General features: G+C 46.4%; 1 protein-coding gene across 2 annotated transcripts in view; it reads right to left on the reverse strand.

The window, feature by feature from the left end:
- Window positions 1-14,340, reverse strand: part of crata (carnitine O-acetyltransferase a) — a 93,406-nt gene that overhangs the window by 56,814 nt on the left and 22,252 nt on the right. For both annotated transcript variants that reach the window (XM_060912556.1, XM_060912557.1), the window contains 3 exons: window positions 11,578-11,631; window positions 11,305-11,470; window positions 10,844-11,018 (listed from right to left, as the gene is read on the reverse strand). In XM_060912556.1, the coding sequence (XP_060768539.1) occupies window positions 10,844-11,018; window positions 11,305-11,470; window positions 11,578-11,631 (395 nt within the window). The remainder of the gene's footprint in view (window positions 1-10,843; window positions 11,019-11,304; window positions 11,471-11,577; window positions 11,632-14,340) is intronic.

Consider the following 14,340-nt stretch of genomic DNA (forward strand, 5'->3'; position numbering starts at 1 on the left):
CTTTGGTCCGGACCGAGTCCGACCTTGCAGCTCGGTCTCGGTCCGCTTGTTTGGTCCGGACCAGAGTTCGGTGGTTTGTATTCAGACCAACCCAAAAGGTCCGGACCAAGGGAAATTTGGTTCGTTTGGTCCGGACCAAACAACGTAGGTGTGAATACACCATAAGAGGCAAGAGTAGAATAATATAAAGTACAGACAGTGGAGCGCACTTTCCCTCTGTAAGCATAAACATGTCTGAAAGCGATTTCTTTCGTCTAGTCCATTTATTTATAATTTATAATAATAAAATCAACAGAGCAGGGAAGTTTTTATTAACAGGGGTTTAAAAGTGGGCGTGACCAAAACCCCTTCCTTTGTGTATGTAAACGAATGTCAGAAACCATCCAATGACAGCAGTGTATGCAAATGAGCCAGGTAGTGATTCATTTGTGTGTTTGTGGGTGGAGTCTTTCCGAGGCAGTGCTCCTGTGGTCTGAGCTTTTTTTTTCTTTCCCTTTTTGGTCACCTTGACCTTGACCGGATGACCTCCAAAATGTCGGAGATTCTATTTGAGACCAATGCCCATCTGTCCTGAAAGTTTCATGAAGATTGGTCTGGCTGTTGTCCCGTAACATCGTCTACAAAAACAAACAAACAAACCCGCCCGAAAACAATACCTCGCCCCCTGGTGGACCGGGCGAGATAAATACGTTTCACCAAAACAGTGGAAAAGTTATTATTTGTGCTTTACCCTTGCCCAGGGCCGGTTCTGGAGGGGTAGCAACGGTAGCATTTGCACCCGGGACTGGTGTGGAGAGGGGCCCCAAAAAATAAGATAAAGAGTTCTCTCTGTTCCTGAATAAGTGCATTACTGAGCGTCTCTGAGCAAAGGAGAGCCTGAACGTTGCAACCTCCCTACTGGCTGTTTATAAAAATGTATCAATTGTTGCCCTTCCCACGGGAATCATCGTGGGCTCGAGAGACGAGACCTGATGAGTTAGTTCGTTGGTAGCAGAACAAAATGTCTGGACACAAATCGGGTTTTCAGAAAAGGAAAGAAAATAAACGTAGGGTCGAAAATACAAAAAAGGAGGCAGAAAATGCAAAACGACTATATACTTCTTGTAGGGCTGTAACGATATGTGTATCGAAATCGCGATACGCAGAGCCACGATCCGTATCGCGGTACACCCTTTCAAACTTCTCCTCAGCCCCAAAACAGAGGCGCTTCCAAACTTCAATTTATGAATACTTTACTTTTTATTTAAATTACATTTTAAACTTACTTAAATTACTTTTATTTTTTATATCTATTAGTAAGTCGTTTTTTCGCCGACCTGCGACAATCTTCTGCGAGTCACGCAACGTCCACACTCGCCACTGGTAGAGCATTCATTTCTTTTAAGCGGTCGCCATTCTGGTTGCGACGCGGGGAGCGAATCTGTAAACAAGCAGCTCATTGGCTGGCTAGGTGTGCCACAAGCCAATCACAATCACTTGACCGGAAAGGCATGCAGTGTTGCCAGATTGGGTAGGTTTAGGTGCTTTTTGGCTGGTTTTGAACATATTTTGGGGTGGAAAACGTTAGCAATATCTGGCAACACTGAAGGCATGTCTGCTTGGGCGGAAGCCTTCTGCGGCAGTTACATTTTGACACGCGAGCAATGTTTCACCATAAAAATTCCGTAATTTCCATCGGTTTTCCGCAATCACAGAAAATCATTGGCCCTATGAGAGTGAGACAGTGAGAGAGCCACCCCCCCAAAAAAAAATCTTAACGGATTTACACGATTTGGAAAAATGACTTTTTCAGAACCGAAAAAACCAGAGCTTCCGGCTCAACAGTATTATTTTGAGAAATAAAACAATCTTTGGATATACATTTGTTCATTTTTGCATACATATTACTCATTCTCTGCAGTGGTCTGAATTATTTGTTATTAAATAGTTAATGTAAGTAAGTAAATGTTAATAAGTCAAATTTACTACTTTAAAAAAAACATTTTAAAAAAAATCGTGGGCGTATCGAATCGTGGGTCAAAAATCGCGATACGAATCGAATCGTGAGTTGGGTGTATCGTTACAGCCCTACTGCGCAGGCTGTCAGTTGTGTCATTGAATGGTTACTTTTTAAGGCAGCCCGCCGTGGCTGCGCAAGCTGTCAGTTGTGTCATTGAATGGTTACTTTTTAAGGCAGCCCGCCGTGGCTGCAGGCTTATTTATTATAGCCCATTTAGTTAAAATAGTTGATGTAAAATGTTTATAGTTATAGTTATGTGATGGTTGTCCTGATTTAGACTGGTGTATGTGGTTTTTTTTTTTTGGGGGGGGGGGGGGGGGGGGGGGGGGGGGGGGTGGGGGTGTTGCGCGATGTTGCACCCGGGTCCACATTAGGGCAGAACCAGCCCTGCCCTTGCCTAAGCTCTCTGCAGGCTAAGGAGCCAGTTTAAAATCAGTGTTACTAGCCAAGTGTGATTTCCTTATATGGTGAACTTCAGGCTTTGATTGAGCTGTTGGGTAATTACGTACTATAGCGAAACAGACCTCGCCTAATCAGTTCAGTCTGTAATCACATACCAGCTGTCAAAATGTTTATGATGCTCCTGCACCTCAGTGAATCTTTTACCTTCAAATTTGCTCCATTTTTACTTTTGGAGACACTAGATTTTAAAATATTATACAATTTCTACATACAAAGGAGAAACATATTTCACTTCAGGAAAGTTTGCAGTTTTCATTACTACACAGTCCCCCCCAAAAATAATCGCCCAGTGCCAGTACTTGCCCAGTGGGCGAGCAGCACCCAAAACATACTTGCCCGAAAAACAATTCCACTTGCCCAGAGCTTTATTTTATTTTGAGAGGACAGAATGCAGTTGATTTTTTTTTCTTCACTTCTTCCTGACTAAGATTGTCCAAGTAATCCGGTAGCAGAGCTTTTTTAGCTGTAGTTGTCTTCGGACAACAGCAACAGACACCGGACATCTCCGCTTGGCTTCTGTAAGATTGTATGTGTGTTCTCGTGCATAGCTGTCCTGAGCTTTATGACCCTTTCACACCCTGGTAAACGTGCATAATCGCGAGAACATACTCTTTTATTTTCTCTGTACCTTCTAGTTTCGCTGAAACCACATTCCTGGTTCCTCCTGTTCTAGGGGGTGTATGGTCTGCTCTTTCATGTATAATAGAAACGACTCCTTATCTGGCGAGTTGACCTTGTGCCCCCGAGCCCCTTACTTATCTTGTCACGCAAGCTTCTGATGTATATAAACCCTGCTCTCTCTGTGTATCGTTGAGCAGTGCTTGAATAAACCAGATTGATTTAACTCGTGTGGTTTGTTTTAACCCTGCTCCAGAGCGCTCTTACGTCAACGCATCTGAACTGAGACAGACACAGGTTCTAACAATTTGGTGACCTCGACGTGATACTCTCAATCAGGTAAGACATGTTTGATTGACTACCTGGTTGGCAGTAGTTTCGTAGTGTCCTACGGAGGACAGTTTTCCCTGGTTCGAGTCCAGGAAGAGCGCGCTATACAAATTTGTACTATATTTGTTGTCTGTTCCTCTTCAGATCCGTTTGTTGTCATTGTACGATGGGAAGCTCGTTCCCTAAGCCTGCGCCAGGGGAAACCCCGGCCGAATGGATGACTAGGTGCGGTTTCGCTTATTATGTTTCTCCTTGGCTCGATAATTTGGCAGGTTGGACCGAGGCCAACCCTCAAATTCCTTCATATCCTCGCCGAGGTACTTTCGATCCTGGTTATCTTGCATCAGCCTATCGCATGATTTATGAGGGATTAGGGGACCCCGGATGGGATCGCCCGTATATGCGGGAAGGATATGCCAAATGGTATGATATGAAGAAGATTTGGGATAATTTTAAACAGGCTTATACTCCCCGTTCAGTCCTGAAATCCATCCCGAAGCCTCGGGCTGCACCCGTCACCAAGGAAACGGAGGAGGCGGCGCTAGGAAAATCCAAATCTCATTCTGCTCCTCCAGCCTCGTTAGATAGTAAACCTCCACCTTATAGTAAGGCTGGAAAAATTACTGGTAAATCGCCGTCAACTGCAAAAACGATTCCTAAAATTTATCCGTCCCTGGCTGCTGTGTCTGCGTGCCCCCCCCCCATGGTTGACAGAGGGCAGCGTCCCGGAGGGATAAAGGGTGCGCCTGCATCAGCCAAGAACGGCAAAGACGAAGAAAGTAGTGACGATACCGATGATGACACTGATGATGACGATTGGGATAATCCCGATGGTGTGGGTCCAGACGCCGGCTCGCGTCCTTATCCGCCACAAAACGCTGCTTGTGTATGGGTTGCAAAGCGCAGTGGTATTGATATAACTCCTCCGTCCCCGTCGGCTCTTAAGGACATCATCTCACTTCTTCCGTCACCCGACAAGCCTCTGCTCTTCGTTGATCAGTTAATTAATGTTTCTCGTAATTGTCAGCTTACGGGAGCTGATTACCGGTTTATTCTGCAGAATAAATTAGGAGGCGCATACGATGAGACGGCCCTGTTAGAAAACGTACAGGTCCTCCGCCCCGTCAACGATATTGCTGTTAATGTTAAGGAGGAATTGCCTCCGGTAGGGAAAACGGTCGCCCTCGCCAGCGCACCGTGTCTACCTTCTTTTGGAAAGACACGCCGAACGCACTGCAGCAGCTTCGTGAGCAATTGACGCGATACCTGCTCGCCTTAAAACAAGCAAATAGAGACCTGTCACAGGTCACTAATTGCAAACAGGAGCGTTCTGAGCTGACGTCGGCTTTCTGGAAGCGCTTTGGGGAAGTTTGGCAACATTTGGGAGGTCTTGAACTTGATTTGGCAAACCCGAACCCAATGTTCTTGTCCACCTTTCTGTCTAATTGTCGCCCCGAAATACAGAGCGTTTTAAAACATCACTGGAGTGACCGGAATAATCTGGTCCTCCGTCAGGCCGGGGAGCGGGTGCGCACGCTGGAGAGCGATGGTCTTTTAGACTGTAAAACGAATAAAGCATGTTTATCCGTCGTGCCGGGCGGACGAGCGGAGGGACGACAGGAGAGGGGTCGCCGAACGGGACCGCGCGGCGGGGGAGGGAGGAGAAATGGAAAGTGCCACTATTGTGGAAAAGAGGGGCACTGGATAAGAGAATGTCATGCGAAACAGCGAGATGAGCAGGAACGCGAGAAACCCGTCATGCGCGCCGGTTCAAGCCCCACAGGGCAGAGAGATCCTGCCCGCCCATAGGGCTGCCCTCAGAGCGATGAAACCCCGACCGTTGCTATGTTAAATCTTTTATTCAGCTCCCCTCTTAACGAAGATCTTCCCACTATTGTTTTATGCCTGGCAGGGACTGAATATCCTTTTTTACTCGACACCGGGGATACCATGTCCTCAGTGGGGAGGGAATATGCGGGTCCTTTATCTACACGGTCTGTAAGCTCTGTGGGAATAGAAGGGGTTCCTTTCCATTCCAGTTGCACGCCCCCCCTTTCTGTTACTTGTGCCCTTGATCCTTTACTGAAGTTTTCTCACTCCTTTGTTTGCATGCCTGATTGCCCTTTTAACCTGCTTGGACGGGACCTCATGAGCCTCCTAGGGCTCTCTATTTCTTTTAGTGGCTCACACATGGTTGTTGACATACCAGACGAAACCTCGTCGGCTGCTCTTGCCCTCACCTCTCTTTCTCTTCCCCATAACCTTCTCAATGCTGCTTGTGCCGTTACCTGCCTCACACCCTCTCTTTCTGATCTCCCAGCTTCTCTTTGGGCGGAACATAAGGACGAGGTGGGCTTTGTTAACTGTACCCCTTACGAGGCGGTCATTAAACACTCTTCGCCAGTATATGTAAAACAGTACCCCCTTTCCCCAGCTAAACTGTCTGGCATTGATGATGTTTTATGTTCTCTCCTAGAGCAAGGTGTGGTCGTCCCCTGTGTTAGCCCTTATAACACTCCAGTGAACCCGGTGCAGAAGCCCAACGGCACGTGGCGTTTCACCCAGGACTTGCGTAAGATTAATGAGTTAATTATCCCAGTCGCCCCATTAGTTCCAGACGTTCCCTCTCTTATGGCCTCGATTCCGTGTGAACATGCGTTTTTCTCTGTAATTGATCTCTGTTCTGCCTTTTTCAGCGTCCCTGTGGGCCACGACACGCAGCCCCTGTTCGCTTTTACGCACAGGGGAAAGCAGTACACATGGACCAGGTTACCCCAAGGATATGTCGATTCCCCCGCGGTTTTTACAGCCGTAGTGAGGGACGCCTTGGCCGGTTTGTGCCTCCCCTCGGGCTCCTCCGTGCTCCAATACGCGGATGATCTTCTGGTAACGGCGGAGGACGAGGACCTTTGCGCTAAAGCCACACTCGCTCTCCTCTCTCTTCTGGCGCAAGAAGGTTTCAAGGTCTCACGAACTAAGCTTCAGTTCTGCCTCCCCAATGTTCGATATCTGGGTCACGATCTCTCCCAGGGCTCCCGCAGGCTCAGCCCCGAGCGTGTGCAGGTCATCCTAGACACTCAGGTGCCTGCCACCAAACACGCCCTCATGGCTTTTCTGGGACTTATCAATTACTGCCGCCAGTGGATTCCTGACTGTTCCACCTATGACAAGTGTCTGCGCTCTGCAATTCTGCACTCGGACCCTTTGACTCAGCCCCTGGTGTGGTCTGATGAGATGCTGACGGCCTTCAGGGCCTTGAAACAGGCTTTATGCTCGGCCCCTGCTCTCGGACTTCCGAATTACCGTTTGCCGTTTCATTTATATGTGTGCAACCAGCAGGGAACTGCGTCTGGGGTTTTGGCGCAGGAGCACGGGGGGGGTATGCGGCCTTGTGCGTTCCTCTCTAAAACTCTTGATTCTGTGGCACAGGGCCTCCCTGCTTGCCTCAGGGCGGTGGCTGCATGTGCTGTCATGGTCACGGACGCTGAACGGCTGGTTTTGTCTCACCCGCTCGTTCTCCACACCTCACATGATGTAGTGCACGTTTTAAAGAACCTCAGTACCCAGCATTTATCTGCGCAGCGTCGCTCTGGATACGAGTCTATTCTTTTGGCCACCGAAAACCTTACTGTTAAGCCCTCCTCCTCTTTTGATTCTCCCGCGCTCTTTAGCCATTGTTAAGACTCGTGCTCATTGTATTGGGGACTCTTTTGAGATCAGGGGAAACTCTCTCGCCGATCGCATTGCCAAAGCCGCGGCTGCCTCCGGTGTTTTTCCGCCTTCGCTTACTCTCTCCCTGGTCTCATCCAGTCGCATGATTAGTGCCGTTCTTCCGGACATTGACTTGATCTCCCTCCAGGCCTCCGCTTCGGCCTCAGACAACCATTTCTGGGACTCATGCGGCGCGCAGCCGTCTGACGGCGTTCGGATCGATGCTCAGGGCCGCCTTTGTTTGCCTAGACATTGCACTCCATTTCTCGTCCGCGAGTTTCATGGTCCCACTCACCGCGGACGAAGGGGGGTAGTGGAGGATTTATCCAAAATATTTTGCATCGACAAAATACACACCGATGTACATCACATTCTAGACAGATGTTTAACGTGCGCCCAGAATAATCCATCTAAACCAGGCGCGGTACATCAGCACCTTCCCATACCTGACACGCCGTTCCAGGAATGGCAGATTGACTTTACTCACATGCCAAAACAGGGCCCCTTTAAGTATCTCTTGGTCATGGTCGACAAATTTTCACGATGGGTGGAGGCTTTCCCTTGCGGGAAAGAAGACGCTCGCACGGCGGTAAACAAATTGACGCAAGAAATCATTCCGCGTTATGGCCTCCCGGTAGGGATAGACTCTGACAAAGGTACGCCGTTCACCTCTAAGGTGACACAAGAACTGTGTAAAGACTTAAAAATCCTTTGGCGATTCCACATCCCGTACCATCCACAATCCTCCGGCATTGTGGAGCGCGCAAATAGAACAATCAAGGGTAAGCTGCGCAAGGCAATGCAAGAAACCGGCACTAAAAACTGGGTACAAATTTTACCCTTAGTCCTCGCTGACATGCGAATGACCGCTCAAGTGGCCCTCGACAACCTGTCTCCGTACGAGCTCGTGATGGGCCGGCCTTTTCCTACACCCTGGCGCAGAGGTATGCAGGCTATAGGAACGAGTGATCTTGATGTACATCTCAGTGAGTACGCCGTGGGTCTCATGCGGGTGTTGGATGAGTACTGGACGAGACTAAATTCCAAAAAGCCTCCCATTCCTGAGGCACCCACTCACCCCTTTGAGGTAGGGGATAAAGTGTTGGTAAAGAAATTTGCGAAATTAGGCGCTCCTTTGGAGGAACCGCCCTACAGTGAACCCACGGATGTGCTCGCTGTAACTCGAACGGCTGTACTAACTGACCTTTTTCCACAGTGGATTCATGCCAGTCGAATAAAGAAGGCTCCAATGTAATAGAAATCTATATTGTTGATGCTTAACAGGTTTTTGTGTTACAGAAGGTTGTTGTGACAACAGCTGACGGCCTTTTCAGGGATCCTCTCCCCAGCATCTGGAATAATCCGGTTTCGGCTGATCTACAAAGAGGGGATGGTCGGTGAGTCCTGCAGACTTCTGGGCTAAAGAATCTGAAAGACACGTGAGCCTGGGCTACCTTCAACTATCTACATCCTGTGGACACAGAAAGAACAAAGTCAGTGACCAGTATGACTTTCCTTCTGGTATTGGTCTTAGTGCTTGGAGCAGGGAATCCCGCTCAAGCCAGCCACGAGGACAACGTTTTTTGGCGATTTGCCAATTGGACTGCTAAACAACATACTAATCAGTCTTGTTATGTCTGTCAATACATTAGAGTCTAAACTGTAGTTATACTCTGTAAACAAAGTATAAAAGAGGGGATTGTAAGATTGTATGTGTGTTCTCGTGCATAGCTGTCCTGAGCTTTATGACCCTTTCACACCCTGGTAAACGTGCATAATCGCGAGAACATACTCTTTTATTTTCTCTGTACCTTCTAGTTTCGCTGAAACCACATTCCTGGTTCCTCCTGTTCTAGGGGGTGTATGGTCTGCTCTTTCATGTATAATAGAAACGACTCCTTATCTGGCGAGTTGACCTTGTGCCCCCGAGCCCCTTACTTATCTTGTCACGCAAGCTTCTGATGTATATAAACCCTGCTCTCTCTGTGTATCGTTGAGCAGTGCTTGAATAAACCAGATTGATTTAACTCGTGTGGTTTGTTTTAACCCTGCTCCAGAGCGCTCTTACGTCAACGCATCTGAACTGAGACAGACACAGGTTCTAACAGCTTCAGTATGTGAACAGCCAATCAGTGGGTCCCGTGTGTGTTTACGTCATGATTTACAACCAATGGGAGACACCCTTTGTCGGCTGTCCACCAATCACAGGCTTCCGTGCCACAATGTCTGTACGTTGATAAATATTTAGAAAATAAAAAATGATAATCATTAGGGCGGCACGGTGGTGTAGTGGTTAGCGCTGTCGCCTCACAGCAAGAAGGTCCGGGTTCGAGCCCCGTGGCCGGCGAGGGCCTTTCTGTGTGGAGTTTGCATGTTCTCCCCGTGTCCGCGTGGGTTTCCTCCGGGTGCTCCGGTTTCCCCCACAGTCCAAAGACATGCAGGTTAGGTTAACTGGTGACTCTAAATTGAGCGTAGGTGTGAATGTGAGTGTGAATGGTTGTCTGTGTCTATGTGTCAGCCCTGTGATGACCTGGCGACTTGTCCAGGGTGTACCCCGCCTTTCGCCCGTAGTCAGCTGGGATAGGCTCCAGCTTGCCTGCGACCCTGTAGAAGGATAAAGCGGCTAGAGATAATGAGATGATAAGATCATTATGAAATATATGAAACCATCAAAAACAATTTTAAAAAACCGTACACACACACACCCACACACACTGGTTAGAGGTAAGGAACATTATTCAGTGATATCATTTATTCTTAACTCCCATCGTGATATTGAAGTTCCAAGTTCGACACCTGCCTGCTTCAACTGCGCTGCTGGCACACGATGTCTTTCGCCTTTAGCCAATTGGTATAATTACGTCATTACGGTGGACCCCTCTGAGCCCCTTCGACGAATTATAACCAAAAACAAGGAAATTTTAATGATGATTTCCTCAAAATATTTCGATGTGTTGATGAATAAAACTTTTTAAACTCGTTTCCCGTGAAACGAGACGAGCTACTTTAGACTGGTTCCCTGCTCTCTTAGCGCAGAGTGAGCATACCGTCAGTCAGTCAGTGTCTCTGACACTTGGTAGGATTCATTTTATACAGGAACCAGTCCAGGAAAACAAGATTTTCAATCGACACAGGTGAACTTTGTTTTGACAAGGAGTCAGATGCCACGATGTGGGATTCATTTTGCAGAATAATAATAATAATCATCGTATGCTATTGCCGGACTGACAGTTCAGACCTGAATCACGGAGCGGTTGCTTAGGTTGCCAGCACTAACTTTTGTCATCCGATCGGACGATTACCGTTAAAGTTTTACTCGTCCTTGCACAGACTTTAGTCGTCTGGGATGATTGAACATGCGGTTTTTCGAGCATTGCTACACTTTCTGACTCAAAGTATGTGGACACCTGACCGTCACACCCATATGTGGTTCTTCCAAGATGACAATGCACCCGTGCACAAAGCGAGCTCCATGAAGACATGGAGTGGAAGAACTCAAGTGTCCTGCACAGAGCCCTGACCTCAACCCCACTGAACGCCTCTGGGATGAACTGGAACACTACCTACATGCCAGGTCTCCGGTCCCAACACCAGTACCTGATCTCACGAATGCTCCTGTGGCTGAATGATCCCCGCAAATCCACGTGAATGTAACTGGCCCTTGACAAATTAAATCACTCGGTACTCTTGAGGCCACTACCCACTGTTATACACTTCACTGACCTTTAATGAGGTTGGCGTAGGCTTTGCCCCAGCTGTCGCGGTGATTGGAGGTGAGGATGCCGATCGGCTCGCTGTTGGTCTTCAGGGAAGCGTTCCAGATTTTCTCCAGCTGAATATAGAGCTGATCCACTGTGAGCGGCGTGCCATCACTGTTGTACACCTCGAGCACAAAGAACTGCAAGAGAGAGAGAGAGAGAGAGAGAGAGAGAGAGAGAGAGAGAGAATTACCACATATGAATGTGGAATAAATCGGAACTGAAAACATGACATTTATTGTGGTTGGGATTTGGGCCACCAGAGCATCGGATATTTTCCCGATCCACGAGTGGTCAGCAGTCAATGTGTGTGCTGTGTAAATAATAAAACGTGAGGAGCTGAGTGAACTCTTCTATCCAGTAGTGAGCAGCCTGCTGGCTGAAAACCTGGAGTGTTTTTTGAAGGCTCCGCCTCTGCACACTAACCTGGAAGTTGTGCACCACGGTGATGTGAGTAGGAGGTCTCTTACTCAAAGCGTGATTCACCACCGAGTCTCTTTTGATCCCGGGTATGCGACACGAGGACAGAATCTGATAATACTGATTCATACACAGCGGCTTCCCACCAAGATACTCCACCGGTAACGTTTCACTGAAACACAGTATTAGAAACCAATCCTTACTCAGAAAACACAGGATGGGCATTACTTCATTTTGACACATCTGCTGATTTTAATACAAAAACAAACCCGCACTCACTTGTCAATCATGGTCTTGAAATCCAAAACTCCTGCAATCAATTTAGCTGCGTAACTGAGAAACAAACAGCAAAGTATGTTCAAATAAAGGTTTGGCAATATTAAACGTATACAATTTTTACCCAAAAGTTATCAGATGATACGACAGCTCCACTTGACTTTTCGATATGCACTTATTCTGGCGGGTTTTTTTTTTTTTTGTACAAATTGTGTTCCTGAGTCAAAACATTCCTTCGAGCTGACTGTGATGATTTAAATCAGGGGTTTTCAAAGTGTGGGAGAGTCAGCCCCCCCTCAGAGAGCAAATAAACAACAGCGCCCCCCCCTTACAATTTTTGTTGTTGCTTTACTTAATGTTCCATTCGTATTTTAAAAAATGGTTGTTGTACACATTATTTTTTTCCTTTTACACATTTTAAACATCTGTGCTTTTTGAAAACATCTTTTTTACACATTTTAAACATCTGTGCTTTTTTAAAAACTTTTTTACATATTTTAAACATCTGTTTTTTTTAAACATCTTGTTTTAGACATTTTAAACATCTGTGCTTTTTAAAACCTCTTTTTTTTTTTTTACACATTTTAAACATCTGTGCTTTTTTTTTTAAACATCTTGTTTTACACATTTTAAACATCTCATAGCATCGTTAGCTAGCACCTCTTGGCAGACAACACACTGTGGCAGTGGAGCATCTTCAGATCCAGCCCATGAAAATCCAAACTTTAAATAATCGTCGTCATACTTCCTTCTTTTTTTGCTTGGCCCAGACTCTGTCTCCTCACTCACTGTAGCTTTAGGGCCCGTTTACACGAGGACGCTGTCGGGTAAAAACGACTAAATATTTTATTTTTAAGTTCGTTTCTTAGACAAGGATATTTTTTAAGCTTGTTACCTTGTTAACAGTTTCGGCGAGAATTATTCTCGCCGAAACTGTTAACAAGGTAACAAGCTTAAAAAATATCCTTGTCTAAGAAACGAACTTAAAAATATTTGTAATAGTTAGACATAATGAACATCCACTACGGACTAAATATTTTATCGGAAGTGCCTTTCGTCTACACGGGGACGGCGTTTCCGAGGCTGAAAAACGGAAAAAATTGAAAACGCCTTCCAGAGTGGATAAGTTAAAAACAGCCCCCATTGCATATCCGTCTAAACTACCCAATACGCGAAACTCTGCTCGGATCTGCTCACGTCGGGTACGCGTTTACGTCATACATATGTCATATACTGTACATGGCAGCCCGGGAAGTAAGAAAGTAAGTAAAAAAGTAAGAGCATGTCTGATTACATCGATCCAACGGACCTTCAAGCTGCTCTGGCAGCTTTAATAAACATCCAGGAGTCCTTCGAACATCTATACCGAATCTGCACATATACCGTTAATGAACAGAGGTGGGTATAGTATACTCTTACTTTTTTTACTTACTTTCTTTCTTACCATAGCCAGAGTAGTCAAAGTTTTCGCGGCGCAGATGTGCAGATCAGACAAGACGGAAGACGTTGCGCATGCGTGCAGACATAGCGGAGGTCTTTCACAGCACCACCTAGCCGCCTGGCATGCACATCCAATTGAACTCCACACATTTATGCGTCACCGTATAGACGCAGATTTCCTCCTTGAAAACGGTCGTGTAGACGCGGAAAAAAGTGAGAACGAAAACGGACTTTTGCATTTTTGTTTCAGACCGTCCCCGTGTAAAGTGAGCCTTAGGTACTAAAAATCGATCCATTTTGTCTCTGGCAAAGGCTAGCTGAAGTTCGCTAAACGTCTGCAATAGTAACTTATTCTGGTTTATTTTTCCTCATGTTGCGCCCCCCCTGAAGAACTCTGGCGCCCCCTAGGGGAGGCGCGCCCCACACTTTGAAAAGCCCTGATTTAAACAACTGTATGCTATACATTTTAATTACTTGTTAGCTCCAATAGCTCTGTACATTTTTTAAATCACATAAGCCAGAAAAAATTATTAGTTGCATGTTTTTCTGACCATTTACTACAGATTTGATATAACTTCCTTTCACAATATCTGTCCAATGGTAGAACACTTCCGTTAACGGCCGTGTCCAATGGCCAAACATTTACCACTAAACTCAAAAATTGCCCCTTTCAAACCCTATACGCTCTTTTAGGCTTGTAGTACTTGAGTCCGACTCATGCCCCAATTTTAAGGACTCGTGACTCGACTCGGACTTGAGCACTGATGACTTGGACTTGTGCATTAACTGCATTCGGACTCGTAAATTGGAGACGAGGACTCGGATTTTTTCTTTATTTTTTGTAACATGCCATAATAATTTGGCATGAGATATTTATATCTACATTAATTTTTATACTAATTTTGCGCAAGAGTGTCACACTCGCGCACCTTGGCACGTGCATCAGATAGACTCTCGGGCACGATCCGGACAGCATGCGCACCGTAAACAACTCACACCTGCACAGGATTAAGGCGCAATCGGCACACCTGCATAAAAACACGCTTACTTTTCGAAGTATTGAGTTGCGTTGCTGACGCATTACTGAGCCTTATTTCCTTGTTTGGTTTCCTGAGCCGTGATTTCCTGTTTCTCGTCTTTGATTCTGCCGAGTCTACAATAGCCTGCTTGTGCCTCGCTTGACCTGTTTCACTGTTTTACGATTTTGCCTGCCGTTCTGGATTGTTTACCCGTCTTCACTTGTATTAAACAACACGCCTTCTGCACTTACATCCGTCTCCCAACCATCCCTGACAGAATACTTCACACTCCTTGATAAAGAGAATG

Source organism: Neoarius graeffei, chromosome 28 (genome assembly GCF_027579695.1).
Source record: "Neoarius graeffei isolate fNeoGra1 chromosome 28, fNeoGra1.pri, whole genome shotgun sequence".
NCBI lineage: Eukaryota > Metazoa > Chordata > Actinopteri > Siluriformes > Ariidae > Neoarius > Neoarius graeffei.